This window comes from Moschus berezovskii, chromosome 10 (assembly GCF_049115385.1).
Source record: "Moschus berezovskii isolate FMDL1 chromosome 10, NW_MosBer_1.0, whole genome shotgun sequence".
Taxonomy (NCBI): domain Eukaryota; kingdom Metazoa; phylum Chordata; class Mammalia; order Artiodactyla; family Moschidae; genus Moschus; species Moschus berezovskii.
The window spans coordinates 30,802,659-30,830,321 of NC_142469.1; the positions used below are offsets into that span (position 1 = coordinate 30,802,659).

General features: G+C 45.6%; 1 protein-coding gene across 2 annotated transcripts; it reads left to right on the forward strand.

Moving 5' to 3' along the window:
- The first annotated feature begins 2,719 nt into the window (after positions 1-2,719).
- Positions 2,720-25,005, forward strand: HDDC2 (HD domain containing 2). 2 transcript variants are annotated; one of them, XM_055433909.2, is made up of 6 exons: positions 2,720-2,876; positions 4,274-4,395; positions 6,079-6,181; positions 15,799-15,867; positions 20,596-20,734; positions 24,687-25,004. In XM_055433909.2, exons 1-6 carry the CDS (start codon positions 2,790-2,792, stop codon positions 24,782-24,784), a joined length of 618 nt encoding a protein of 205 aa, XP_055289884.1. In that variant the 5' UTR covers positions 2,720-2,789; the 3' UTR covers positions 24,785-25,004. The 2 variants fall into 2 exon arrangements, with proteins under 2 accessions (XP_055289884.1, XP_088696692.1); XM_088840566.1 differs by lacking the exon at positions 6,079-6,181 and having other exon boundaries at positions 15,786-15,867; positions 24,687-25,005.
- The last annotated feature ends 2,658 nt before the right edge of the window (positions 25,006-27,663 follow it).

A 27,663-nucleotide genomic window follows, 5' to 3' on the forward strand; every position in this document is an offset into this window, starting at 1 on the left:
CACACTTTTCCACCACATAGTCTCATCTAGTTTCTTGGTTTTACGAACTGTCCTATGCTGCTCACACAAAGTTGTTACCTTTCCCCTGACCTTTAGATTTACATCTCTACTAAGATCTCCAATAGGTATCTCAACATGTCCTAAACTAAACTGCTGATTCCTACCCTTCCCACAACCTACTCTTACAGTTTTCTCCAGCTCAGTATATACAGCAACTCCATCCTTTTGGTTGGTCAGGTCAAAATTTGTGAAGTCATCCCTGATATCTCTCGTTCTCTCATCCTCCATGTCCAATCTGTCACAAACCCTGTTAGTCGTACCTTTAAATTATACCCCAGATTCAACATCTCACCACCTCCACTACTAGAATCCTGGATTAAGCCAAAATCATCTCCCCAAAGTATTACTTCAATAGACTCCTAACTGGTCTCTCTACTTCCTTCCTCCTTATAGAGTTTACTTTCTATGCTACCCGCTCTCATGGAGTCCTTCAGTAGGCACATCACTAATGGCTCAGATGATAAAGGATCTGCCTGCAAAGCAGAAGACCTGAGTTTGATCCCTGCGTCAGGAAGATCCCTGGAGAAGGGAATGGCTACCCACTTCAGTATTCTTGCCTAGAGAATTCCATGGACACAAGAACCTGGCGGGCTACAGTCAATGGAGTTACAAAGAGTCAGACACGACTGAGTGACTAAGTGCCTTTAAAACCTGGCACCCTTGGTTGTTGATAGAATTAAGACAGATGGTTGAAATAGGCCCTGAACAACTTTTCAGGGTAGGGGATTCTTTATCACTTGCGGTGTCAGGGAGGTCGTGATTTCATTATGGGATTGTTCTCACTCCCTAGCCTCCAAGTCCTCTAGTTAAGGCTAGCATCCAATCCTTCCAGTACTCTTGTCACTCCTAATTAATGTCCCCTTCCAATCCATTTTCTTTGTGCCCCCGTTAAAAATGTTTATAGATTTCTCGCTTGGATGTAGAGTCGATCTCTTCCTCTAGTCCAGAGGCAAGATTTTGGTGCATTATGACATAACCCTCCCTCCTCCTCCACGCCACTCACTCTGCCCGTCCCCAAGGAACTGCAAGCCCTTCAAAAGTTTGATGGAGTGCAGTTGAGCAGAGTTTAGCAAATAAGTAACGCATACCTAGATGCTCCTTTTCCTATTTGGAACCAGTCTGTTGTTCCATGTCCAGTTCTAACAGTTGCTTCCTGACCTGCATACAGGTTTCTCAAGAGGCAGGTCAGGTGGTCTGGGATTCCCATCTCTTTCAGAATGTTCCACAGTTTATTGTGATCGACACAGTCAAAGGCTTTGGCATAGTCAATGAAGCAGAAATAGATGTTTTTCTGAAACTCTCTTGCTTTCTCCATGATCCAGCGGATGTTGGCAATTTGATCTCTGGTGCCTCTGCCTTTTCTAAAACCTGCTTGAACATCTGGGAGTTCACGGTTCACATACTGCTGAAGCCTGGCTTGGAGAATTTTGAGCATGACTTTACTAGCGTGTGAGATGAGTGCAATTGTGCGGTAGTTTGAGCATTCTTTGGCATTGCCTTTCTTTGGGATTGGAATGAAGACTGACCTCTTCCAGTCCTGTGGCCACTGCTGAGTTTTCCAAATCTGCTGGCATATTGAGTGCAGCACTTTCACAGCATGAGGAACTCTGGGCTGGAAGAAGCACAAGCTGGAATCAAGATTGCTGGGAGAAATATCAATAACCTCAGATATGCAGATGACACCACCCTTATGGCAGAAAGTGAAGAGGAACTCAAAAGCCTCTTGATGAAAGTGAAAGAGGAGAGTGAAAAGGTTGGCTTGAAGCTCAACATTCAGAAAACAAAGATCATGGCATCTGGTCCCATCACTTCATGGGAAATAGATGGAAAAACAGTGGAAACAGTGTCAGACTTTGTTTTTTTGGGCTCCAAAATCACTGCAAATGCTGACTGCAGCCATGAAATTAAAAGACGCTTGCTCCTTGGAAGGAAAGTTATGACCAACCTTGATAGTATATTAAAAAGCAGAGACATTACTTTGCCAACCAAGGTCCGTCTAGTCAAGGCAATGGTTTTTCCCGTGGTCATGTATGGATGTGAGAGTTGGACTGTGAAGAAGGCTGATCGCCGAAGAATCGATGCTTTTGAACTGTGGTGTTGGAGAAGACTCTTGAGAGTCCCTTATACTGCAAGGAGATCCAACCAGTCCATTCTAAAGGAGATCAATCCTGGGTGTTCATTGGAGGGACTGATGCTAAAGCTGAAACTGCAATACTTTGGCCACCTCATGCGACGAGTTGACTCACTGGAAAAGACTCTGATGCTGGGAAAGGTTGGGGGCGGGAGGAGAAGGGGACGACGGAGAATGAGATGGCTGGATGGCATCACCGACTCTGTGGACATGAGTTTGAGTGAACTCTGGGAGTTGGTGATGGACAGGGAGGCCTGGCGTGCTGTGATTCATGGGGTCGCGGAGAGTCGGACACGACTGAGCGACTGAACTGAACTGAACTGACCTAGATGCTCCAAGTACAGAGTCTCTGACGTGGGTGGTGCAATGCTCAACGGCTGCCACCGGGGCCAGAAAAGCGGAAGTCGGGATAGAAGGGTTGAGGAAAACCTGAGACAGAAACGTACAGGGACGCAGAGGAGGAGAAGGGGGAGGGAGGAGCTTCAGGGGGCGGAGCTTCGGGAGGAGCTTCGGGGGAGCTTCCCGGGGAGGAGCTTCGGGGCGGAGCTTCGAGAGGCGGCCCCGGGGCCCGCTGGGACCTGCGGGTATCCACTGCCGCATGGCTTCGGCCTCACAGGCTGCGACCATGTCGGGCCGCGGAGCCCGGAACCTGCTGCAGTTCCTGCGGCTGGTGGGGCAGCTCAAGGTGAGCGGGCGCCGGGAGGGCTGTCTGAGTTCGCGGCTGCGCGGAGAGAGGCCGGGGCGGCCGCCGGGCAACCCGGCTTCCGGTCCCCGCCCGGCCTGAGGCCTGCCCCCTTCCTCGGCTCTCCGCGCCTCGTGGGGCCTGCAGAGGGAAGCCCTTCCAGAGGGCTGTGGCCGTGAGTGAGGATCGCGGGCGGAGGAGGCAGGTGGTGGAGACGGCGTGGCGGGATTGCTGGCCCCCACCCCAGGCCGGGCAGAGTCCAGCCGCGCTGGACCCCAGCGTCGTCCTGGCGCTCGGAGGGGCCCGGCCCCGGCGGCCTTGCCGGAGATTTCTGAAGGGGAGCCGGCGCGGTGATGTGTGGCTCTCCAGGCTCGAGTCTGCCCCGAGTACATAGGAGGCTCACGACCCCACAACTGGGCTAGTGGGAAGAACAGAACCCATTGATCCTGCAGGGTTTGAGTGCCTAAAATCTTTTTTTTTTTTAAGGAGGGATTTTGTTTTGGACACACTGAAGTTATATCCGAGGGGATCCTCCTTCCATCCCCCACCCCTATCCTGGCCACAACCAATAATGATTTTGCAGAGTTTCTCCAAGCTCAAAGCAGATTGTTTCGTGCCACTGTTACTATAGTTTATAAACTTTAGACATGTCAAGTCCCAAGGAGAAAAGACAGTCTCTTAGGATCACAGGGTATGACTGGCGGTAGTGTGAAGGAATTAGAAATGCCTTACTTAACCCTTTATGCTTCAGAATTTGGAAGTCTGTCACTTGTTCAAGTTCAGCTGCTGCTGCTGCTGCTGCTAAGTCGCTTCAGTCATGTCTGACTCTGTGCGACCCCATAGACAGCAGCCCACCAGGCTCCCCCGTCCCTGGGATTCTCCAGGCAAGAACACTGGAGTGGGTTGTCAGCGCTTTCCCTTTTATGTCTAAGGACTTGTGTATGTTCTGTACATGCAAACATCAGTAACACTGTTGGACTCACAGGTTGTGTGTGTATATAAGTTACTCAGTCGTGTCTGACTCTCTAACCCCATGAACTATATAGCTCACCGGGCTCCTCTGTTCATGGAATTCTCCGGGCAAGAATACTGGAGTGGATAGCCATTCCCTTCTCCAGGGATATTCCCAACCAGCGATTGGACCCAAGTCTCCTGCCTTGCCAACAGATTCTTTACCATCTGAGCCACCAGGGAAGCCCTTCTATGTTGTTTGAGTTATTCGTCCCTCTCTCTTTCTCGTTCTCTGACCTGACTCATTTATTCGATTAAGTTGGCTAAACATTTTTTAATATGTGCTGAAAGTATGGCCCAGTGTTCTATTCCCTGGACTTCTCTTAAAGAGCATAGCAGATAGTTAAAATATATATTCTTATAAATTTCTTTCTGTTCATTTTTATCAGAGAGTCCCACGGACTGGCTGGGTATACAGAAATGTCCAGAAGCCAGAGAGCGTATCAGACCACATGTACAGAATGGCAGTTATGGTTCTGGTGACCAAAGATGAACGTCTTAACAAAGACCGGTAAGCTGTGAACTCTCGTGTCAGTTAGGGTCTCTGATCTGGCTCTTCACATATGAGGCCTGTGTCCAGTTCTTCTAGCTTAGTTTATAGTCAAGAAAAATTATTTGAGGCAAACCATACAGATACAGGATGTGGGCAGGGGGACTGTGTGCTGCAGTTGTAAACTACACTCTGGGTTTTCTCTTGGCAAGTGAGAGTCTGCCTTAGTCTCAAGGAAACATAATTGTGATTTGAGGATTTTCCAGGGCCTTGAAGTTAAGTGTTTTATGTCTAAAATTGGATCCAGACACTATGTTTTATTTAGCCCCTTTTCTGAATAGCAGCACTCGTTTGTGAAGTGACTTTTTGAAGTGGTATGTGCAGGAAAGAGCTGAGAAAGAGATATCCTGTCCCCTTAAGTCAACCAACAAGAGTTTAAAATGATTTTTGAGCACAAGACAAAGTTTTCTAGCCAAACAGTATAAGGTAGTAAATAAAACCCAGATGAAGTGCATAGGCCCAGGGTGGCTTCTATACAAAGCACAAAATAAGTCATATTAGAAAACTACTCTAACAGGAGAAATCACCTGTTCTTGGGTGATCTTACTGGAGGGGGCAGAGTCTGAGTTGACCTCTAAAGGGTTGATTTGGTATAGAAGTAGAAGACACAGCACATAAAGAGAAGGGCATGGAGACCAAATCTCTGATGATAGGGAAGTAAAGGTATGTTTTGGAAATAAGTCAGTCCATCCAGCTGAAGCAGAGGTTCATCTGGGAGTCTCAGGAGCCCTGTTACTCTGTAGATGGGGTAGAACTTAAGGAGATTTTTGACACATGGTACAAGATGAACATGGTGTCAATTGGAGATGAACCTGTGCATAGTCTGCAATTTGAGCTAGATGAGAAAGCAGCTGCAGGCAGGGACACCTGCGAGTTTTTGTTCTGCCTTGTTGATGCTGGGAACATAAAGCAGACTGGCCCTCTGGGGCATTTATCTCATGAGCTGCCTTTGTTATTTTGATGAAGGTTATCCTGATCAGCAATCATTACCACTAACAATTACCAATTGTTACCACTGACAATTATAGTCATTTGTTGAATAATCAACGTGTTCCAGGAACATAAAGTATCGAATTTAATTTTCATACCAAACCTAGGAAGTATTAGTAACCCTTTCTTACAGATAATAAAATGAAGGCTGCAAAACTTAGCATTTAAAGAAATTAAGTGACTTGGCAAAGGGCACGCAGCTAATAGATGTTAATTGCTGGATTCAAACTCAGATCTGTCCAGCTCTACCTATTTCTCTATAAAGGGCTTCATTTTGACATCTAACTAGTACATTTGGAAAATGATTTTTTTAAGTGTTATATCAGTAAGTAAATGCTATAACCAGATCACCTTCTTCTGGCTTTTTAATCTAAAGTTATCAACCTTTTAAAGTGATATTTGAGAGACCAGCTTTTTTTTTTTAATTCATGCTAACAACTTCCCTTGCAGTCTCATGTATTTGTGCTGAATATTAACTAGCAGTTTTGATTCAGATCTGTTGCAGGTTGGCAGAATATAATTACCTTTAGAAAATACTGCATTAAAATCCTCTGTGAGGCTGGAGAAAAAAATATATATTATGTAACTTAAAGTAGTATAGAGAAGGAGTCTGTAGTGAGTATAATTCTGTGTAATTATTTCTTGCCTGGTCAGATGTGTACGCCTAGCCCTGGTTCATGATATGGCAGAATGCATCGTTGGGGACATAGCACCAGCAGATAACGTCCCCAAAGAAGAAAAACATAGGCGAGAAGAGGTCAGTGTTGACTGTTGACTCCACAAAAGAAAAACCCATTGCTGAAACAAAGGAAAACCAGAAAAACCCATTGCTGAAATGCAGCTAAGTTCACCAACCGTATTGCAGTAAGAGAGAGTACCTCCTTGACAGAGTCTTAGTATCTTGGGAAGGAAGATCAGGGGAGGGTATTTATAGAGTTGCAGGGCCTGGGCCTGAGGATATTTGGATGATCTTACAAGAGCGGCTGCTGTCTTACAAGGTGAGATTGCCCAGAGTTTAAACATAAAAGCTTTGGGTTGGTAGGGCTGGTGAGGCAAGGTCTTAGCAAGGGTCTTGAACAGCAAGCTGTTAGTGCTTACTCTCCTTTGGATTGGTTTACAATCTTACCTTCCAGAAGTAAGGATTTCATGGAATAAGCAGTGAATTGGTTTTTGCTTGTTCTAAGCCTTAACACAGGGACAGGATGTTGTGTTGGTTTCATTTCTCATGGAGAGGCAGAATGGTGATCTGAACACAGGATACGTGGTATGGCTTTCATTCGAACCATAGAGATAGCTGGAACTTGAAGGCATTCTCCATGCCAGGTAAGCTCTTTGGAGAGAAGTTCTGTAAAACCCAGGAGTAATCATTATTATAATTAGTATTTAGTAAGACAAGCCAATGGCAAGCCACTCCAGTACTCTTGCCTAGAAAATCCCATGGATGGAGGAGCCTGGTAGGCTGCAGTCCATGGGGTCGCTATGAGTCAGACATGACTGAGCGACTTCACTTTCACTTTTCACTTTCACACATTGGAGAAGGAAATGGCAACCCACTCCAGTGTTCTTGCCTGGAGAATCCCAGGGATGGGGGAGCCTGGTGGGCTTCTGTCTATGGGGTCACACAGAGTCGGACACGACTGAAGTGACTTAGCAGCAGCAGCAGCAGCAGCAGCAAGACAAGCCTGGTGGGCTGCAGTCCATGGGTTTGCAAAAGAGTCGGACACAAGTTACTGACTAAACAAAAACAATAACCAATTTTAAGCTAGTCCTTTAATTTAGTGGTTGAAAATCTTAAACATTTGTATTAGTAAGAAATGACATCAGTTAAACAGGGTCTGCTGATGTGGAGTCTTGAGACCAGGGGCAAATAGGAAGATGTATTTGAAGCAGAGACTGGAAAATTCAGGAACTTTTTTTTTTTTTTTAGCTAAATGGACAGTTCCCAATTCCGAGGTTGTTGCAAGCTCCTTTTCTTGTAGGCCAGAGGGATTGATCCTCAATGTCTTTAAGTCAACAGATCCTTCATCAAAATGGTTTAGCAGGGAAGGTGGACTTCAATAACAATTCTTGGGGAAAGGGTGTGGCCAGAGCTGAGTAGCCAACAGCACTTTTTCCCCTTTTGAGGCAAGAAGATCCACAGGGAATCTCAATTCAGGAGTTCCAACACACCATAAATTATGGGAACAAGGGAGATACAGGTCCAGAACACATGAGCATCAGGACCGTTTGTGAAAAGGGAGGAGCTAAGGAAACGTTTCTCTGTAGGAGTCTGGACTGTGGTGAATAAAGAATTCCTGGGTGGATTGGTTGATACAAAAAGAAACCAGTTAGTTCAAGATACTGAGTTGCAGGGACTCTCCCGGTAGTTCAGTGGTTAAGACTCCATGCTCCCAAAGCAGGAAGCCTGGGTTCGATCCCTGGTCATGGAGCTAGATCCCGCGTGCTGCCGTGAAGTTCTCATGTGCTACAACTAAGATCGGGTGCAGCCAAATAAATTAAAAAAAAAAAGACACTGAGTTGCAGAAAGGAGTCAGCCCCAAACCAGAGGATGCTGGGTGTTGGCGTGTGGCATAGAGGAAAAGCCTCCTCAGTTATACAAGGGTGAATTTAGACATTGTGAAGGAGAAATAACAGGCTGAAGAACCATAGGGTGATCAGAAACCTTAAAGTGACCAGAGGAAGAAGACACTTCCCATGTCGGCACCCACGCAGTGTGAGGCTCCCTCCACCGAGGAAAGAATCAGAACCTTCTGAAGAAAGAACAGTTCAGGAGGATGCATCTCCAATGCCTGGCGCCAGAGGAAACCGACCTCTGTCCTGACAAAAGCTGAGTCCTGGCTAGTAGTGCCCCCTGGCGGGACATCGAAGGAACTTGCCACCCAGAGAGTGTTGGATGCCATATCTAGGCAGTGATGAAAAGCCCTCCCGGCCTCATTAAAATTCCTGGCTGCTGCCCACCCCATCTGATTCACAGGAGAATAAAGATCATCATCAGAAAGGACGGGCAAACATCTTTAAGAACCGCGAGTTCTTGGACAAGAAACCAAAGGCTCGGGAAGCGCTGATCCTTCATTGCTTCTTCCTCCGCTCATTAGGATTTGGGAACAGAGAGAAAGATGTGGGAGGTGAACAACTCCTTATGCAGATGGTGTTTAGGGATGAGGTTTGGATGTCTGAACCATGCCTTAAGATAATTGATTGAGGGTTTCTTGGCTCTTTGAGGTGAAACACATATATTGGACCAGAAAGTGTCATTTTCCAGAGGCTAGTCCACTACATCCAGAGGGCTTTAAACCCAAGTAAGAGGGAGGGAAAATATTTGATAACCCTGGATGGCTGATTGTCTCAGAGGAAAGTAGGTACTAAGATGAAAGGGAGATTGAGGGTGTAGAAGAGAAAATTTAGAGGGGGCAAAAGCAATGCATATAGTCTGACTCCCCTCCTAAACAGAATAAAATTAACTTTATGTTATAAACTGAGATGGTAAATGATGCCTCGTAGTAATCATGGATTTGAGAGTTGGGATATAAAGAAAGATGAGTGCCGAAGAATTGATGCTTTTGAACTATGGCATTGGGGAAGACTCTTGAGAGTCCCTCGGACTGTAAGGAGATCCAACCAATCCATCCTAAAGGAGATGAGTTCTGAGTGTTCATTGGAAGGACTGATGTTGAATCTGAAACTCTAATACTTTGGCCACCTGATGTGAAGAACTAACTCATTTGAAAAGACCCTGATGCTGGGAAAGATTGAAGGCAGGAGAAGAAGGGGACGACAGAGGATGAGATGGTTGGATGGCATCACCGACTCAATGGACGTGAATTTGAGTAAACTCCAGGAGTTGATGATGGACAGGGAGGCCTGGCATGCTGCAGTCCATGGGGTCACAAAGAGTTAGACACAACTGAGCGACTGAACTGAACTGAACTGAAGGGATCGTTAAGAACTAGTGGAATGGAGCTTGAGGCTGGAATACAGCAATAATAGGTTATTATATTCTTTTGCAAAGGGGAAACTTACTAAGAGGACAGAGTCATGATACACACACACACATATATATATACACATACCTGACAGTTAAAGTTGCTGAAGAGCTAGAGGTTAAAAGGGGAAGAACCATTTATTATGGGAGTGAAAATGGCAAGATAGAGACAGTGAAACATATAGTGAACATTTTGTAGAGTCCTTACCCTGTTCAAGATAAGAAGTGCTTTATACATAGTGACTATTTCATCCTCACAGCAAACCCCTTCAGGTGGGTACCCCTATTAACCTCATTTTATAGACGAGAAACCAGAAAGACCAAAGATGTATCTTGCTCAGGATTCCACAGCTAGTAAATGGCAAGCTGGGTTTCAAACCACATCTCAGTCTAGAGTTTGTCATGAGCTTTTGCACTGAGCAGCGTCACCAGTGATGTGTGAGTGATGAATACTGCTTTCTGGGTGCTTAACGTTTCATTCAGCTCAGAACTTCAGGCAAATTCTTGGCATGCTTTGCTAACAGGAGGAAGCTAGGGAAATTACCGCTGTGAATCTGTGTGTGAACAAGGCGAAACTCAGCTTAAAGGTGGGAGTGGCAGGGCTCACAGTCAAGAAGGGAAAGTCTGGTATCTTCAGACCCTTGCCTGGACCTCAGCGAAGTCGATTTCAGAGGATCATTTAGAAAGGGCCTGATTCTGTGACATAGGCTGCCAAACAAGGAATAACAGCTAAGAGGTCTCAAATGCAGTCCTGATTTTATAATAACAAATGGTGTCAATGAGTTCAGATCCAGAAAAATCATTGCTCAGCTTCAGGAAGAGAACAAAAACTTATTTGTTTGTTATGTTTTGTTTTTTAAGGACATTGTGATTTTAGTCAACAGGAAGCTTGTTAATAAGTCATATGTGATTTCCAAAAAGCCAACTCCGTCTTGAGCTGCATTTATAGAAATAGAGCATTTACCATGATGGACACTTTGGTTCCATTGTGTTTTGACTGGGTCACACCACCCATCAATCACTATATTCAGTGCTGGGTGCATCACTTTAAAGGGAATAAAATAATTCCTTGTCAGAGCAGGACTTTTAAGTTTGTATTCCAAGAGTTTAGATTTTGATATATCTCTGAACATATATGTTATTCAGTTCATTCCTTTCAAACAAAAACAGTGGGCAAACGTTTCTATAATAGTGGAGAGAAAAGTGATCTATTTGTAGAGACATTTTTAATTTTTAAAAATGCAGAGTTTTTTCTCAAGTATTTTGCTGAGATTTATGAAACAGAAACAAGGGAGAATGCAAGTACAAAATACCCAAAATTTCATGCCACTAAGGGTGGTATCGGAGACCGGCAGTGGCACCCCACTCCAGTACTCTTGCCTGGAAAATCCCATGGACAGAGAAGCCTGGTGGGCTGCAGTCCATGGGGTCGCTAAGAGTCGGACATGACTGAGTGACTTCACTTTCACTTTTCACTTTCTTGCATTGGAGAAGGAAATGGCAACCCACTCCAGTGTTCTTGCCTGGAGAATCCCAGGGATGGGGGAGTCTAGTGGGCTGCCTTCTATGGGTTCGCAGAGTCGGACATGACTGAAGCGACTTAGCAGCAGCAGGAAGAGTGGTATAATGCTACAAGCCATTCAAGATGGCGACACTGCTTACAAGAGCAGACCATTGACACTGGCAGTATGGTTTGCTCTGGAAGTGGTTGCGTTCTATAACTTTTTATTTTCTCCCCATTATAAATAGTTACATATAAAATATTCACTTTTATTTTTATTGCTTTTTACCATTTCACCATTTGATTTTAGTAAGACCTTGCCCCTTTTATATAAGCACTTTGCCAAAAGTGATTCTTAAAACACTATTCTTTTCAGGGAGCCTAAGCTCCGGCCAATTGTGCGGTAGTTTGAGCATTCTTTGGCATTGCCTTTCTTTGGGATTGGAAGGAAAACTGACCTTTTCCAGTCCTGTGGCCACTGCTGAGTTTTCCAAATTTGCTGGCATATTGAGTGCAGCACTTTCACAGCATCATCTTTCAGGATTTGAAATAGCTCAACTGGAATTCCATCTCCACCACTAGCTTTGTTCGTAGTGATGCTTTCTAAGGCCCACTTGACTACACATTCCAAGATGTCTGGCTCTAGGTCAGTGATCACACCATCGTGATTATCTGAGTTGTGAAGATCTTTTTTGTACAGTTCTTCTGTGTATTCTTGCCACCTTCTTAATATTTTCTGCTTCTGTTAGGTCCATACCATTTCTGTCCTTTATCGAGCCCATGTTTGCATGAAATGTTCCCTTGGTATCTCTAATTTTCTTGAAGAGATCTCTTGTTTTTCCTATTCTGTTGTTTTCCTCTATTTCTTTTCATTGATCACTGAGGAAGGCTTTCTTATCTCTCCTTGCTATTCTTTGGAACTCTGCATTCAGATGCTTATATCTTTCCTTTTCTCCTTTGCTTTTCGCCTTTCTTCTTTTCATAGATATTTGTAAGGCCTCCTCAGACAGCCATTTTGTTTTTTTGCATTTCTTTTCCATGGGGATGGTCTTGGTCCCTGTCTCCTGTACAATGTCACGAACCTCCGTCCAGAGTTCATCAGGCACTCTATCTGTCAGATCTAGTCCCTTAAATCTATTTCTCACTTCCACTGTATAATCATAAGGGATTTGATTTAGGTCATATCTGAATGGTCTTAGTGCTTTTCCCTACTTTCTTCAATTTCAGTCTGAATTTGGCAATAAGGAGTTCATGATCTGAGCCACAGTCAGCTCCTGGTCTTGTTTTTGCTAACTGTATAGAGCTTCTCCATCTTTGGCTGCAAAGAATATAATCAGTCTGATTTTGGTGTTGACCATCTGGTGATGTCCATGTGTAGAGTCTTCTCTTGTGTTGTTGGAAGAGGGTGTTTGCTATGACCAGTGCGTTCTCTTGGCAAAACTCTATTAGTCTTTGCCATGCTTCATTCCGTGCTCCAAGGCCAAATTTGCCTGTTACTCCAGGTTTTTCTTGACTTCCTACTTTTGCATTCCAGTCCCCTATAATGAAGAGGACATCTTTTTTGTGTGTGTGTTCTAAAAGGTCTTGCAGGTCTTCATAGAACCATTCAACTTCGGCTTCTTCAGCGTTACTGGTTTGGGCATAGGCTTGGATTACTGTAATATTGAATGGTTTGCCTTCGAAACGAACAGATTTCATTCTGTTGTTTTTAAGATTGCATCCAAGTACTGCATTTTGGACTCTTGTTGACCATGATGGCTACTCCATTTCTTCTAAGGGATTCCTGCCCACAGTAGTAGATATAATGGTCATCTGAGTTCAGTTCACCCATTCCAGTCCATTTTAGTTCACTGATTCCTAGAATGTCTACGTTCACTCTTGCCATCTCCTTTTTGACCACTTCCAATTTGCCTTGATTCATGGACCTAACATTCCAGGTTCCTATGCAATACTGCTCTTTACAGCGTCGGACCTTGCTTCTATCACCAGTCACAACCACAACTGGGTATTTGTTTTGCTTTGGCTCCACCCCTTCATTCTTCCTCGAGTTATTTCTCCACTGATCTCCAGCAGCATACTGGGCACCTACCAACCTGGGGAATTCCTCATTCAGTATCCTATCATTTTGCCTTTTGATACTGTTCATGGGGTTCTCAAGGCAAGTATACAGAAATGGTATTGCACTCATCTCACACGCTAGTAAAGTAATGCTCAAAATTCTCCAAGCCAGGCTTCAGCAATATATGAATGGTGAATTTCCAAATGTTCAAGCAGGTTTGAGAAAGGCAGAGGCACCAGAGATCAAATTGCCAACATCCGCTGGATCATGGAGAAAGCAAGAGAGTTCCAGAAAAATATCTATTTCTGCTTCATTGACTATGCCAAATCTTTGACTGTGTTGATTACAATAAACTGTGGAACATTCTGAAAGAGATGGGAATACCAGACCATCTGACCTGCCTCTTGAGAAACCTGTATGCAGGTCAGGAAGCAACAGTTAGAACCGGACATGGAAGAACAGACTGGTTCCAAATAGGAAAAGGAGTATGTCAAGGCTGTATATTGTCACTTTGCTTATTTAACTTATATGCAGAGTACATCTTGAGGAACGCTGGGCTGGAAGAAGCACAAGCTGGAATCAAGATTGCCGGGAGAAATATCAATAACCTCAGATATGCAGATGACACTACCCTTATGGCAGAAAGTGAAGAGGAACTCAAAAGCCTCTTGATGAAAGTGAAAGAGGAGAGTGAAAAGGTTGGCTTGAAGCTCAACATTCAGAAAACAAAGATCATGGCATCTGGTCCCGTCACTTCATGGCAAATAGATGGGGAAACAGTGTCAGACTTTTATTTTTTTGGGCTCCAAAATCACTGAGGATGCTGATTGCAGCCATGAAATTAAAAGACACTTACTTCTTGGAAGGAAAGTTATGACCAACCTAGCAGAGACATTACTTTGCCAACAAAGGTCCGTCTAGTCAAGGCTATGGTTTTTCCCGTGCTCATGTATGGATGTGAGAGTTGGACTGTGAAGAAAGCTGATTGCCGAAGAATTGATGCTTTTGAACTGTGGTGCTGGAGAAGACTCTTGAGAGTCCCTTGGACTGCAAGGAGATCCAACCAGTCCATTCCAGAGGAGATCAATCCTGGGTGTTCATTGGAAAGACTGATGCTAAAGCTGAAACTCCAATACTTTGGCCACCTTATGCGACGAGTTGACTCACTGGAAAAGACTCTGATGCTGGGAAAGGTTGGGGGTGGGAGGAGAAGGAGAGGACAGAGAATGAGATGGCTGGATGGCATCACCGACTCTGTGGACATGAGTTTGATGAACTCCGGGAGTTGGTGATGGACAGGGAGGCCTGGCGTGCTGTGATTCATGGGGTCGCAAAGAGTCGGAAATGACTGAGCGACTGAACTGAACTGAAGTGAAGCTCTGGTGAAAGGAATTGGAGCAGATTAAGAGGTGGAGGATGACGATAGGTGGAGAGGGAAGGAGTTGGAAGCCATTTGAGAGTAGGTTGCAGACCTCATACCCCTCAAATGGGATATTTGATGATTTTGGAGCAACTCGGAAATGAAGGAAGAGATGGAACAAGAGGGGCTCTTGGGACTTTGGAGATTAGAAGTATGTACTGAGCACCCTCCGTGCTCTCACTCTCTCATTTCAGCCTATCCGTGCGTTTGGCTCTCTGAACTCCACTCCGGGGCTTCTCTCCCTCCATCTCATCATGCAGCTGCCCCCTGAGTGGCTAATTAGAGTTACATGGCCATCCCTTGGACCAATCACTGACCACAGAGATTCTAGTCTGCTGGGTTACCACCCACCTGATTGACATTGTGTTTTTGTGAGGGAGGAAGACAGGAAGGGTCGGGTTAGGCATAGTGGAAGAATTTGCAGGGACAATTTTCAGCTTGATATGAGACATTGGTACTTCCTACTAATGCTGCTTAAAGTCCACTTGAGCAGCCTCTTGGGGTGCTAGGTTCCCACCATGAGGCACGTGTGTGGAGGGAGGCACGAGTGCCCAATGATGCTGCTGAAGGGTTTGGAGCATGTGGATGGTTTGGCTCACTACCCTTTAACATCTCTTTTCAGCCTTTGAGTCTGTGAGCTTAACAAAATGCTGTCTTGTAATTTTCTTTCTGTTAGTGACAATAGCTGCCCATTTGTGTAGTGCTTTACATTTTGCAAATAAAAACATTAACAATAGAAAGTGAACATAATGGTGTACCAAAAGTTTATTTGAGCTTCGTATTCAGTGATACTTTCCTGTTTTCCCCACAGTCAGATTTGTTTTGAACTATAGTACTTACTGTTGAGGGCTTCCCCGGTGGCTCAGCAGTAAAGAATCTGCCTGCGATGTAGGAGACAAGGGTTTGATCCCTGAGTTGGGAAGATCCCCTGGAGGAGGGTATGGCATCCCACTGCAGTATTCTTGACTAGCGAATCCCATGGACAGGGGAGTCTGGTGGGCTACAGTCCATCGGGTCGCAAAGAGTCTAATACAACTGAAGTGACTGAGCACGCATGCACTTACGGTTGAAATTCACATGCAATTTGGGACTCTCATCCACAGAATATAAGGCCTTTGGCCTCACTTCTGTTATTTCTGTAATCGTCTCATACCCTTCTCATTGTCCTTGATTGTGTCCAGTGTGCTGCAGGCCACAACATAAGTGCTCCTGAATAAATACCTATAAATAGAGGAAGACACTTATTTATTTAATGTACACATCTGCTCTCCTTGTTAGCCTAAATCTTCTCCAATATTCTGCTGCCCCTTTGGGAGTTATTTGGAAGAGTGTGAGTCCATTATTTGGCATTTGTAGATGTGTTGTTAACTAACAAATGTGAACATGGTTAAAATAACAGTTTGATCTTTCAGGAAGCAATGAAACAGCTAACCCAGCTGCTCCCAGAGGATCTCCAGAAGGAGCTCTATGAACTTTGGGAAGTAAGTATATACACTGAGTTGCTTTTTACTGTAACTGAATTTATATGGCCCATCAGTGTTTTAGTTGCCTTAGACTATCTTAACATGCCGTGTCCTGCTTTCTGGGTTGTGTCTGATTCTCACCTCCCAGCTGCTGTAGGTGTCTGTCAGGGCTGATAGAAATGTTTCCTCCTTCCATGTTCTGCGTTTCCCTTCTCACCGTAATGCCTGGTACAAATACTGACTCAGAGCCCCTGAATTTCCTGATGCGTTGCTCTCATCCTCCACCCTGCCAGCCTCACACCCACCCACCCACCCATCTTTGGTCCTTGAGAGAAACGTGGGCTTTGGGGTCGTTCAGAACTGGGTTCCCAATTCACTGCTTCCTGGCTCAATGACCTTGGGCTCATCCGCCTCCCAGAGTCAGCTGCCCATCTCTGAAACCCGTAAGGGTTGTTAGGGTTGCATGAGGGCAAGGGCAGACGTGCCGTGGAGCCCAGCACAGAACAGGGGCCCTGTCGCGTCTCAGTGCCTCCCTGGTGCTGCTGATAGCAGGTGGCTCCAGGGAAGGGGGCATGCCTAGTGCTCCTGTTGTCCCCCTCCTACTGCTGACTTCCACGTGTGAAGGGAAAATAACACATCCCTGCCTCGGGCAGTTTCTCACTTCCCTCCAACTACCTCTTCTCCTGCCTTCCTTGCTTGAGCCCTTAGCCCCTCCTTACTCTGGGGTAGCCCTGCCTCATAGCTCTGGAGGCCGGAAGTCCAAATCATGGTGTGGGCAGGGCCATGTTCCTTGAGGGCTCTAGAGGAAGATTCCCTCCTTGCCTCTCCCTGGCTTCTGGTGATGCCTCGTCCAGCTTTGGCAGCCTTGCCTCTGAACACATGGCTCCCGGCTCTGCCTGCATAGTCAGATGTTGTTTTCCCCGTGTCTGTGCATGCGTACTAAGTCGCTCCAGTCGTGTCCGACTCTTTGCGACCCTATGTACTGTAGCCCGCCAGGCTCCTCTGTCCATGGGACTTCTCCAGGTTTGAATACTGGAGTGGGTGGCCGTGCCCTCCTCCGGGGGATCTTCCCGACCCAGGGATCGAACCTGCATTGCCTGCATTACAGCCAGATTCTTTACCTCTGAGACACCAGGGAAGCTGCCTGTGCCACCTCCCCACCCCCACCCCCTGCCCTGTGTCTGTATCTGGGCCCAGTTCCCTCCTGTAAGAATGTTGGTTAGATTAAGATCCGTCCTAATCCACTGACTCTTTCTTAATTTGATTACATCTGCAAAGACTGTTTCCAAAAAAGATCACATTCATAGATTACAAGAAGATTTGAACTTTGTCGGAACACTATAAACAGAGAACAGCTCTCATATTACACATTTTAAAAATCATGTTCAGTATTAACACATTGGCTTTGGTATGAGATTTCCAGGGTTCGAATTAGTGGCTCCTCTGTTTACCAGCTGTGTGATCTTGGGCAACTTACGGTATGTTAATTTCCTCATCTACAGAATGGCACTAATAACAGTATACCCGTATTACAGGGTTGTATGGCAATCAAATTAATTAGTAGGTTAAGCTGTTGGAAAGCCCTGGTGGCTCAGTGGTAAAGAATCCACCTGCCAATGCAGGAGACACTGGTTCCATCTCTGGGTCAGGAAGATGACCTGGAGAAGGAATTGACAACCCACTCCAGTATTCTTGCCTGAGAAATCCCATGAACAGAGGAGTCTGGTGGGCTGCAGTCCATGGGGTTGCAAAAGAGTTAGACACGACTTAGCAACCAAACAATGACAACGCAGTTAGAATATTGCCTGACATATATAGTATGCTCTGTGTTTCTGTCTCCAGTCCCTATGGTCTGATTTTTATTTCAGAAAATAGGGTCATTCCGAACTCAGGGAACTTTGAATAGTACTAGTTAGATAGAAAATGGCAGTTGAATTGATTTCTGAAATGTAAATCACTGCTGTTCACCACTAACAACAGCTTTCAGCTCAAAGGGTCACATCTAGTTAAAGCAATTAAATATCCTTAATTATAATTTATCATTTGCCATAGAAGCGTGAAATCACATTTCAGTAAGTCAAGAGAAAGCTTTTTCCTCGAAGTATCACAGAAGGTTGTCTACTCTACCACCCGAGTTTTGCTTTAAAGAAAGAGCCCTTCCAATCCCAAGGCAGAGCAGGAGCCGCTTCCCGCCACGTGCCCAATGTCTGGCACACACACCTGCCTTTGAATTGTTTCCCAGCCTGTAGCTGAAGATACAGCTGGGTTAAAAAGTACTCCTTCAAAAGGCCCCTGGAGAAGGAAAATGGCAACCCACTCCAGTATTTTTGCCTGGAGAATCCCATGGACAGAGGAGCCTGGCAGTCCATGGGGTTGCAGAGAGTCAGACACAACAGTGTGTGCAGCACTTCAGGAGGTCTCCCTGTTCTGTCCTCTGAAGTAAAAGGGTAGTTTTTCGGTGGGGAGTTTGATGTGCAGCAATATGAGGGTCCGGGGTCCCAGAGGGAGAGTGACTAAGGTGGGAAAGCGTGACATGCTGATTAACTTTACGTCTGCACTGTGGTCAGGGCCAGCCTTTCTCCAAGGGAGACAGGAAACCTTTGACCTTCTCTGCCTTTCCTCTCTCTCTGCCCTTTGGGCGTCCATGTTGAGGACCTAGACCTTGTATGTCTTTCCTGCTTGAAACCCTTATCCTTCTGTTGCTCTGCAAACACCCACCGGAGCTGCGTCTAATGAAAACCAAGAAACCGCCAGTGAGTCACAGCACATCACCCTGGCGAGAGGAAGCACAGCAGATTTATTATCTCGGGTGCAATTACAAATGAGAACCTGACAGAAATCAGCTGGGAACGCTTTGGTCTTAACAGAAGAATGCTTCCCTGCGGTCTTAACTGGGCCATGCGGTTGTGTGGCAGGTGTGCTCTGAGAGGCCGACTGCCTGCGGCTTCTTGTTCCAGGTCTGCACCGAAAAGGGAGGGACTGTGGGACGAGAAAAGGTAAATAAGCTGCTCCTGCCCGCTGCCCTCACCGCCCTCCTGCCGCCACCACACGCACATACACCCGGCAGAGGAGTCCTCAGACCCTGGTCGTGTCCCCAAGAGTCATCACCCAGAGGGATGCAGTTCAGTTCAGTTCAGTGGCTCAGTCGTGTCTGACTCTCCGCGACCCCATGAATCACAGCATGCCAGGCCTCCCTGTCCATCACCAACTCCCGGAGTTCACTCAAACTCATGTCCGTTGAGTCGGTGATGCCATCCAGCCATCTCATTCTCTGTCGTCCCCGTCTCCTCCCGCCCCCAATCCTTCCCAGCATCAGAGTCTTTTCCAGTAAGTCAGCTCGTCGCATGAGGTGGCCAAAGTATTGGAGTTTCAGCTTTAGCATCAGTCCTTCCAATGAACACCCAGGACTGATCTCCTTTAGGATGGACTGGTTGGATCTCCTTGCAGTCCAAGGGACTCTCAAGAGTCTTCTCCAGCACCACAGTTCAAAAGCATCAATTCTTCAGCGATCAGCTTTCTTCACAGTCCAACTCTCACATCCATACATGACCACTGGAAAAACCATAGCCTTGACTAGACAGACCTTGGTTGGTAAAGTAATGTCTCTGCTTTTTAATATGCTATCTAGGTTGGTCACAACTTTCCTTCCAAGGAGTAAGCGTCTTTTAATTTCCTGGCTGCAATCAGCATCCGCAGTGATTTTGGAGCCCAAAAAAATAAAGTCTGACAGTGTTTCCACTGTTTCCCCATCTATTTCCCATGAAGTGATGGAACCAGATGCCATGATCTTCCTTTTAGCTCCTCTCTATTCTGAAAGCAAGGACAGAGCTTCCCAGTGTAGAGTGGAAACCAAAACTAAAGGAGAAAGCCAGAAACTGGCTTCAAAAGGAAAAGGAGACCTGACATTAAATGGAGCGGGAACTAACTGGAGAAGCATAGAATGAAATATTTGTTGTCGTTTAGTCGCTCAGTCGTGTCTGACTCTTTTGCAGCCCCATGGACTGTAGTCCACCAGGCTCCCCCGTCCATGGGTTTCTCCAGGCAAGAATACTGCCATGGGTTGCCATGCCCTCCTGCAGAGGATTTTCCCAACCCAAGGATCGAACCCACATCTCCGTGTTTCCTGCGTAGCAGGCAGATTCTTTACCACCTAGCCATCGGGGAAGCCTCAAGATGAAATATTAACTTGAAATTAATACTCAGAATCTGGATTAAAGAAAAATGATCTTGGAGACAGGTTACTAAACAGGAAGGAAAATGTTTGGAAGTGCCCGTGTGAACACATGAGACTTCGCAGGCATCAGGTGGACTAGATGGAACTGTGAGCGCCCACATGGAACATGGGTGTTAAGCTGGGGAATTGCGTGTGAATAGTCTCTGTGACGGTTTTATGTACAGTGTAGAAATGTGGCCAGTGGAAAATGTGCTTTTAGCTGTAACTGATTTCAGGTACCAGATTTTCCTGGCATAATCTATCATGTGGGCCTCCCAGGTGGCCCTAGTGGTAAAAAACTTGCATACCAGTGCAAAAGACATAAGAGATGCAGGTTCAATCCCTGGATCGGGACTATCCCATAGAAGAGGAAATGACAACCCTCTCCAGTATCCTTGCCTGGGGAACCCCATAAACAGAGGAGCCTGGTGGGCTACAGTCCATAGGGTCACAAAGAGCCAGACACAACTGAAGCGACTGAGCACCCACACGTGCAGCCCTAATCATGCTGCTTTAATTGTCCCTTTCCTTAGGAATATGAGACCCAGTCTAGTGCAGAAGCTAAATTCGTGAAGCAGCTGGACCAATATGAGATGGTTCTTCAGGCATCTGAATATGAAGACCTTGAGAACAAGCCTGGGAGACTGCAGGACTTCTTCGACTCCACCGCAGGTACGCAGCGCTGATTTCAGTTTGGCTTAACTTGCTCCTAGTGTAATGACTAATATTACCTTAGGGAAGTCCATGGTTGTTCAACCCTCCTCTGCTTTCATATGGAGCATCTGAGAAGAAAATGGTGGGATTCGTGGTGTGAGGCTGCCTAATGCAAGAGAGCTTTGCCGCCCTGGAGTCTGAGCACCAGATTCACCTCACACATACTGGCTGTGTGCTCCTAGGCGGTCTTCTGACCTCTCTGTGTGCTTCCTGAAAAATGGAAATCATAATACCCAACTCAAGCCATATGTAGTACCCTACTCGATCCATAGGTTGGTTTTGAGATTTGAGAGAGATGATGAATGTCAAAGTGCATTATGTCAGTACTTAATAGATGGAAGGTCATGTAAGGTAGAGGCAGAGATAGTGATTTAAAAAGAGAAAACGCCAGACAGCGAAGTCACCATTGTCTCTGTAGCCCTTCAGAGCACAGGCCTGAAGCTGCTTGGGTTTGAATCCTGGTTCTGCCACGTTCAGCTTAGGTAACCTCCAGTAGATTACTTCACCTAGTTCTGGGTCTTCATTTCCTTATTCTTGGGGTTCCGGTGTAGCTTAGTTGGTAAAAGCATCTGCCTGCAATGTGGGAGACCTGGATTCAATTCCTAGGTTGGGAAGATCCCCTGGAGAAGGAAATGGCAACCCACTCCAGTATTCTTGCTGGGAGAATCCCATGGACAGAGGAGCCTGGCGGGCTACAGTTCATGGGATCTCAAGAATAGGACATGACTTAGAGCTATGTTTCTTTTCTTCTTTCTTCCTCATTTTTAAATTAAGAATGATCATAGAGTCTACTTTATAAGGTGGTTTGAGGATATATGTGAAGTGTTTAGAAGAATGCCTGGCAGTAAGCCTTGGCTCTCTTCATTTCGGCACAGCTTCTGCAGCGAGGAGCCAGGGGCACTGACCACGGGTCTCCTGTTGCTCCCTGGAGTGGAACTCCAGCTCACTTCCCTCAGAGTCCCCAGGCTCAGCTGAACCTCCGTGTCTCCTGAGAGAACTGTTAGAGATGGCCTTGCTGTAAGAGAGAGATGGCCTCCTGACCCTTTTGTGGCCTCATCAAGTTGAGCAAAGTCCCAGCTCCAAAATAAGCTCCCAGATCTGATTTGCATTATAATGGGGTTGATTTTATTTTTCTTCTGTCTTTTCCAGCCCGCTTACCTCTGCCCTAGGCAAGGCCCTCATTGTTTCTGTATGGATGGTGGTTATAACCACATAATGTAATCTCCCAGGCTCAGGAGTTCGCCCTGCCCATCTGAGTGCTTTCCTCCTTTGTAGATCTAGGTATCATCACATCTTTGCTTTGTGGCTTTCGTCTTCCTTGAAAATAAAATCTTGATATTTCCTGCACTTCCTGGGTGGCGCAGTGGTAAAAAGTCCACCTGCCAGTGCAGGAGACGCAAGAGACACGGGTTGCATCCCTGGGTTGGGAAGATCTCCTGAAGTAGGGAATGGTAACCCACTCCAGTATTCTTGCCTGGAAAATTCCATAAACAGAGAAGCCTGGTGGAATGGTCCATGGGGCCCCAAAGAGTTGGACACAACTGAGCACAAACAGCTCTGTAGTCTAAGGCCGTTCAGCTCTCTGGTTTCCTTTCTCAATCCTCCCTGTCCCAAAGAAGTGTTCCTTCTTTTTGCTAAACCTGCACCGTGATGTCACAGTCTGACTTGCATTCTCCATTATGATGTTCCTAGTTGGGTTTCTTCCCAAATCCCCATCTAGTCGGTCACTCCACCCTGTGATAAGCTGTTTGAGGGCCACAACCAGCTTTGTCTCCTCTGTCCTTGAAGTAAGTGATACTCAAAATGTTTGACTTCAGTTAAATAGAATAACACTGTAAACCAGGAGTCGGTCAACTATAACCCATGGGCCAAACTGGCCTGCTGCTTGTTTGTGTAAATAAGGTTTTATTGAAACAGCCACACTCTTATGTATTGTCTCTACTGCTTTTGTGCTACGACCACAGAGTTGAGTAGTTGGCCACAAAGGCCAAATTGTTCACAACGCCCGTAATATTTACTGCCTGACTCTTCACAAAAAAGGTTTGCCAACCGTGTTAGAAGCAATGATCGGGTTCCCAGATAGCATCTTTTTCCCAATAAGGTCATAATTATGTTTGTGTGGTGCTTTACACTGTTATCCTCGGATACATTCACAATGAAAAAAATAGAAAATGAAACCCGAGAATACTGATAGAATCCAAAAATGTGAGAGCTGCAAGGATCATCTAGTTTAAGCTCCACATTTTACCAAGGAAGAAACTTGAGCCTAGAAAGTGGGTGATGCGCCCACAGCTGAATCTGAGATTAAAACTCACTGCGCTTTCTCCTCTGGTGTACTACTTCTAGTGAACAGTTAATGTAAAATGTGTCACCGATGTAAGAAATGATTTCTCACCATTTTGCTTGCCCTGGTTTGAACAGGGTGGTCATGGTAGGAAACACAAGAAGAGGTCAGATTCTGGACATATTTTGAGGGTAGAGTCAACAAGATTTGGATGTGGCGGTGTTTGTAAGAGGAACCAGAGACTTTTGGACTTTCCACTAGATTGGGCTTCCTGGGTGACTTAGTCGGTAAAGAATCCACATGCAATGCAGGAGACCTGATTTCCATCCCTGTGATGGGAAGATTCCCTGGAGGAGGGCATGGCAACCCACTCTAGTATTCTTGCCTGGAGAATTCCATGGACAGAGGAGCCTGACAGGATACAGTCCATCGGGTCACGAAGAGTCAGACACGACTGAGCAACTAAGCACATACACACAATAGATGGGAAAAAATCAGGGGTCCCAGAAGCCAAGGGGAGAAAGTTTCAAGAGGGCAGGAGTAGCCGTCAGATTGAGCAGCGTGGTGCTGATTGCTGCCCTTGGTAAGAGCAGTTTTGGTGGAATGATGGTAAGTCTGACGGCCAGCCTTTACACAGTGGGGCAGAGGGTGACCTGGAAACAACACGGAGCGTGGAGGACAGGCCCCGGCTTGGTGCTAAGAGCTGCGTAAGACAGAAAACAGCCAGCACCAGGGGAGCTACAGGGAAAGCTGCATCTCAGGACCAGCCAGGTGTCAGGTAGGGCAAAAAAGTGAAGGAGACATTAAGCAAAGAGATGGCGCATAGGGAATAAATGGGATAGAGTTCACTGTGAAATGAACAGTAAGCAGCAAAAGGCACTGTCAAGAGAAGACCGTCAGGGAAGAGACGGCGGGCTTAACACCGCCCCTGCCAGCCACTGTGCACCTAAAATAGCTCAGAGCTCGGTTACTGCCCAGGGCAGAAGTCCAGGGAAAGCCAAGGGGCCGGGAAGACAGGACAGACCAGCTGCTTTCAGGGTAAATGTTTGCATTCTTGTTTGCAAATGAGGGGACAACCTGGACCCACTGGTCTTCCTGCTAGTCTTTTCATATGTAGGTGCTTGAAAGTGAAAATGTTAGTCATGTCTGGTTCTTTGTAAAATCATGGACTGTAGCCTGCCAGGCTCCTCTGTCCATGGATTCTCCAGGCAAGAATGCTGAAGTGGGTTGCCATTTCCTTCTCCGAGGTAGGTGCTTGGTTCCCCATAATTGCAGATTCAGAATGGCCAGAGGCTGTTCTCAGATGTTCCCAGAGAGGGCTCCAACCTCCCCAAGTTTCCCTGGAGTTCCCAGTAAAAGTTGCTTGGTGCAGTTTTCCCCAGCTCTGCCTGAGCTGCAGTTCTTTTCCTAATTCTCATCTTGACTGTCCTTTGCATCTGGGGTGATGAAAAGTAAGTTGAGTGGTTGCCTTCAGCACCTCTCCAGGACCTGGGATTGTATCATCTGTGTTGGAGTGAAGTGTGGGTCAGATCACAGAACCGAGCCCCTGGCAAGCCCGAGGAGCCAGCTGGAGAAATTGACATGTTCTCTTGTCATTATTTCTTCCCCCATCTTCTTGCTTTGCAGGAAAATTCAGTCACCCTGAGGTAGTCCAGCTTGTTTCTGAACTTGAGGCAGAAAGAAACGCTAACATAGCCAGCGCCGCCAGTGAGCCACGCTCCTGAGATGTCCCCTGTGTTGCTGGCACTCCTGTAACAAACATTTCAGTTTTCTGTCTCGTGGTATTGTGTTTTGCCGCTATTGGTCTGTTGATTTTCCCAGATGTGTTTATTTTCAATTGCCTGGACTCCAGCACGAAACGTGATACAGTTTGGATAATGAAGCTACAGAATGTGGTCATGAAAATGTGGTTGGGAGACTTGGAGGCTGGGGGGGAGGGGTTTGAACTAAATAAAATTTTTAAATCTTAAACTTTGGAGTATTTATTGCTGATTCTAAATCATCGTATTCTGAGTTCATAACCTACACCCCTGAAGGCCAGATTCATTGAATAATAGAAAATTTAATTATGATTGCTTTTAAGAAGATTCTTCAGCTGGCTTAGTGATAAGGATCTAGGAAAAACAAATTATTATAATGCATTCTCCCATCAATTGAAATGCTGCTTTATTCAAATTCTGCAGCCCGATCTTTAATTCACTGTGACCTGTTTTAGGCCCCTGATCACAGACTTGAAAACCTGGTCCTGGTTCCCTCCCTAAAATCCTTTTTGTCATCTGGGGATAGAAATGTGGGCATGCAATTTCAAATGTTATTTGTCTGCCTCTGCTTTTCCCCTGGCTGGTTTATATTTTTCAGGCCTTGATTATATTTATCACCAGACAAGAAATACATAATAAGTTATTACTGGGTCATTGGACCTTATGGAGAGATCACGTCAGACCTGGCTTCTTCCCCTCATTTCTCTTTCACAGGATAAGTAGTTTGCCTGCTTGCCTTTAAATGATGCACAGCACTGAATGGTGAAGAAAGGATGGCTGTCCGTGCATGCCAGCTCAAGAGTTCAGTGGCAGCATGATGCCTATCCCTTTAATTCAGATGTCAGTTTCCGTTTGAAGAGGGCCTAAAAAGGCTGGCATGGTGAGAATTCTAGGCAGCGTTTCTTTGGAAACTCTTCGCAGTATCCATGGATACCCAGTCTGCCGGAAGCAAGGTGCCGTGATCTCCAGAGACAACACACACGTGTACATAGAGCTGATCTGCACTGCAGAGAGCTGTGCTGCTCTGCACTGCAATGCTGTTGCATCATAGCCACACTATGTAAAAACCAGTGAATGGTTGAAAGTCAACAAAGTCTGGTTATTACCAGAGATACAATTAGCAAGAAAACAGAACCAGATCAGTATTTTGGAATTGATTTTTTTTTTCCTCCTGGCATGAAATCATGCACACAAAATAACCCCAGATAGAGTTCAGATATTTATAACCGGAAGATGTTCTGTGACCCTGGAGTTTTATTGGGATGTTCGCCTGCTGTAATTTTCATAAATCCACACAGAGACTTTGGAAGTTTTTACTGGGTCAGACTTAATACTGGTCACAATCATCGCAGTTTTTCATTTACCTGCCACGTGAGGATTCACATTTACTCCTAAATCTTTGCTTACTGGAATAATATATTTAAACACCAGGTTTTAAACAGTTGCTCTCCACGCAACATTATCACCATCTCCCTGTTCCCAAGTCCAGGCTCGCTCTGCTTGCCAAAGATCGGCCAGTAAATCTGAGAAAAGGTATTAAGGCAAGGAAGACGACTTTATTCGGAAAGCTGGCTAACCAAGAAGATGGCAAGATAGCACCTCAAAATAACCATCTTCCCAGGGCCTAGTTGCCAGGTTCTTTAATGGATCAGAGATGGGGGGAGGTGAGGAAACCAGTAAAAAGACTATTCAATCCTTGCAAATGTCTCAGAATGGCAAACCTCAGGCAGGGGGATATATTAGTTTCACTTCCTACTGTCCTTCAGGTAGGTGGGCTGAGATTATCTCCCCAAGGCAGATATATGTTTGCCTATAGTAACAGAGTGGCAAAGTGTTAAGTCACTCAGTCATGTCCAACTCACTGCAACCCTGGATTGTCACCTGCCAGGCCCCTCTGTCCATGGAATTCTCCAGGCAAGAATACTGGAGTGGGTTGCCATGCCTTTCTCCAGGTGATCTTCCCTGATCCAGGGATCAAACCCAGGTCTCCCACATTGCAGGCAGATTCTTTACCATCAGAGCCACCAGGGAAGCCCCAAAAGTGGCAAGATGAGGTAGTTAAAGTCACATAAGCAACATGAATTCAAAATTAACCCTTCCCGGTTACATTCTTTTATTGCACCCATCCACACTCCAACTTGATAAAAAGTGAGAGGAGAGCGTTCGGGTTAAAGTTCACAACCTTACACACCACTATACAGTGAAGTTCAACAACTTTCAGGCTGACATAATTTTGGAACAATGTACATGGCAGAACAGTCACTTAGATCCCCAGTGTTCTCTTCACATTGACCACTGTGAGTGGCATGGCTTATCAGGAGTGTTCACAGTAAAGCACACAGTTGTTCTGTTTTCCATGGTTCATGACCAGATTTATAAGAAATGTGTAATTTAGGGAAAATGCAGATTGTTTTGCTGACATGACTATCAATAGTCATAGTTGAGATACAAATTTAAGATAAAGGTATAGTGTGAATTTATGAATATTCTCCAAAACAATAGGATTTAATAAGTGATAAATGGTTAAATTACAGAATGGCTTACTTCAAAAAAATATTTTGTAATCACAATTCACATTGGAATTTTTGATTATTGAGAGATATTTTTGGTATCATTATAATATCATTTCGTATACTTGGTGCTGATCTAGCCTGAAGCTGTTTTGATTTGTTAACCAAATCTGTCCATTGTGTGCAAATACTGTTCAGTACTGTGGAACACTTGAAAATACTGCATGTGAGCTGAGCCCAGCTGAACAAAATAGGGCAACACAGCAGCCGGTCAAATTGGGATACACTTGCCCATCAAAGTCAGGGAGACACAGGCAGCCCTAGAGTCATTAG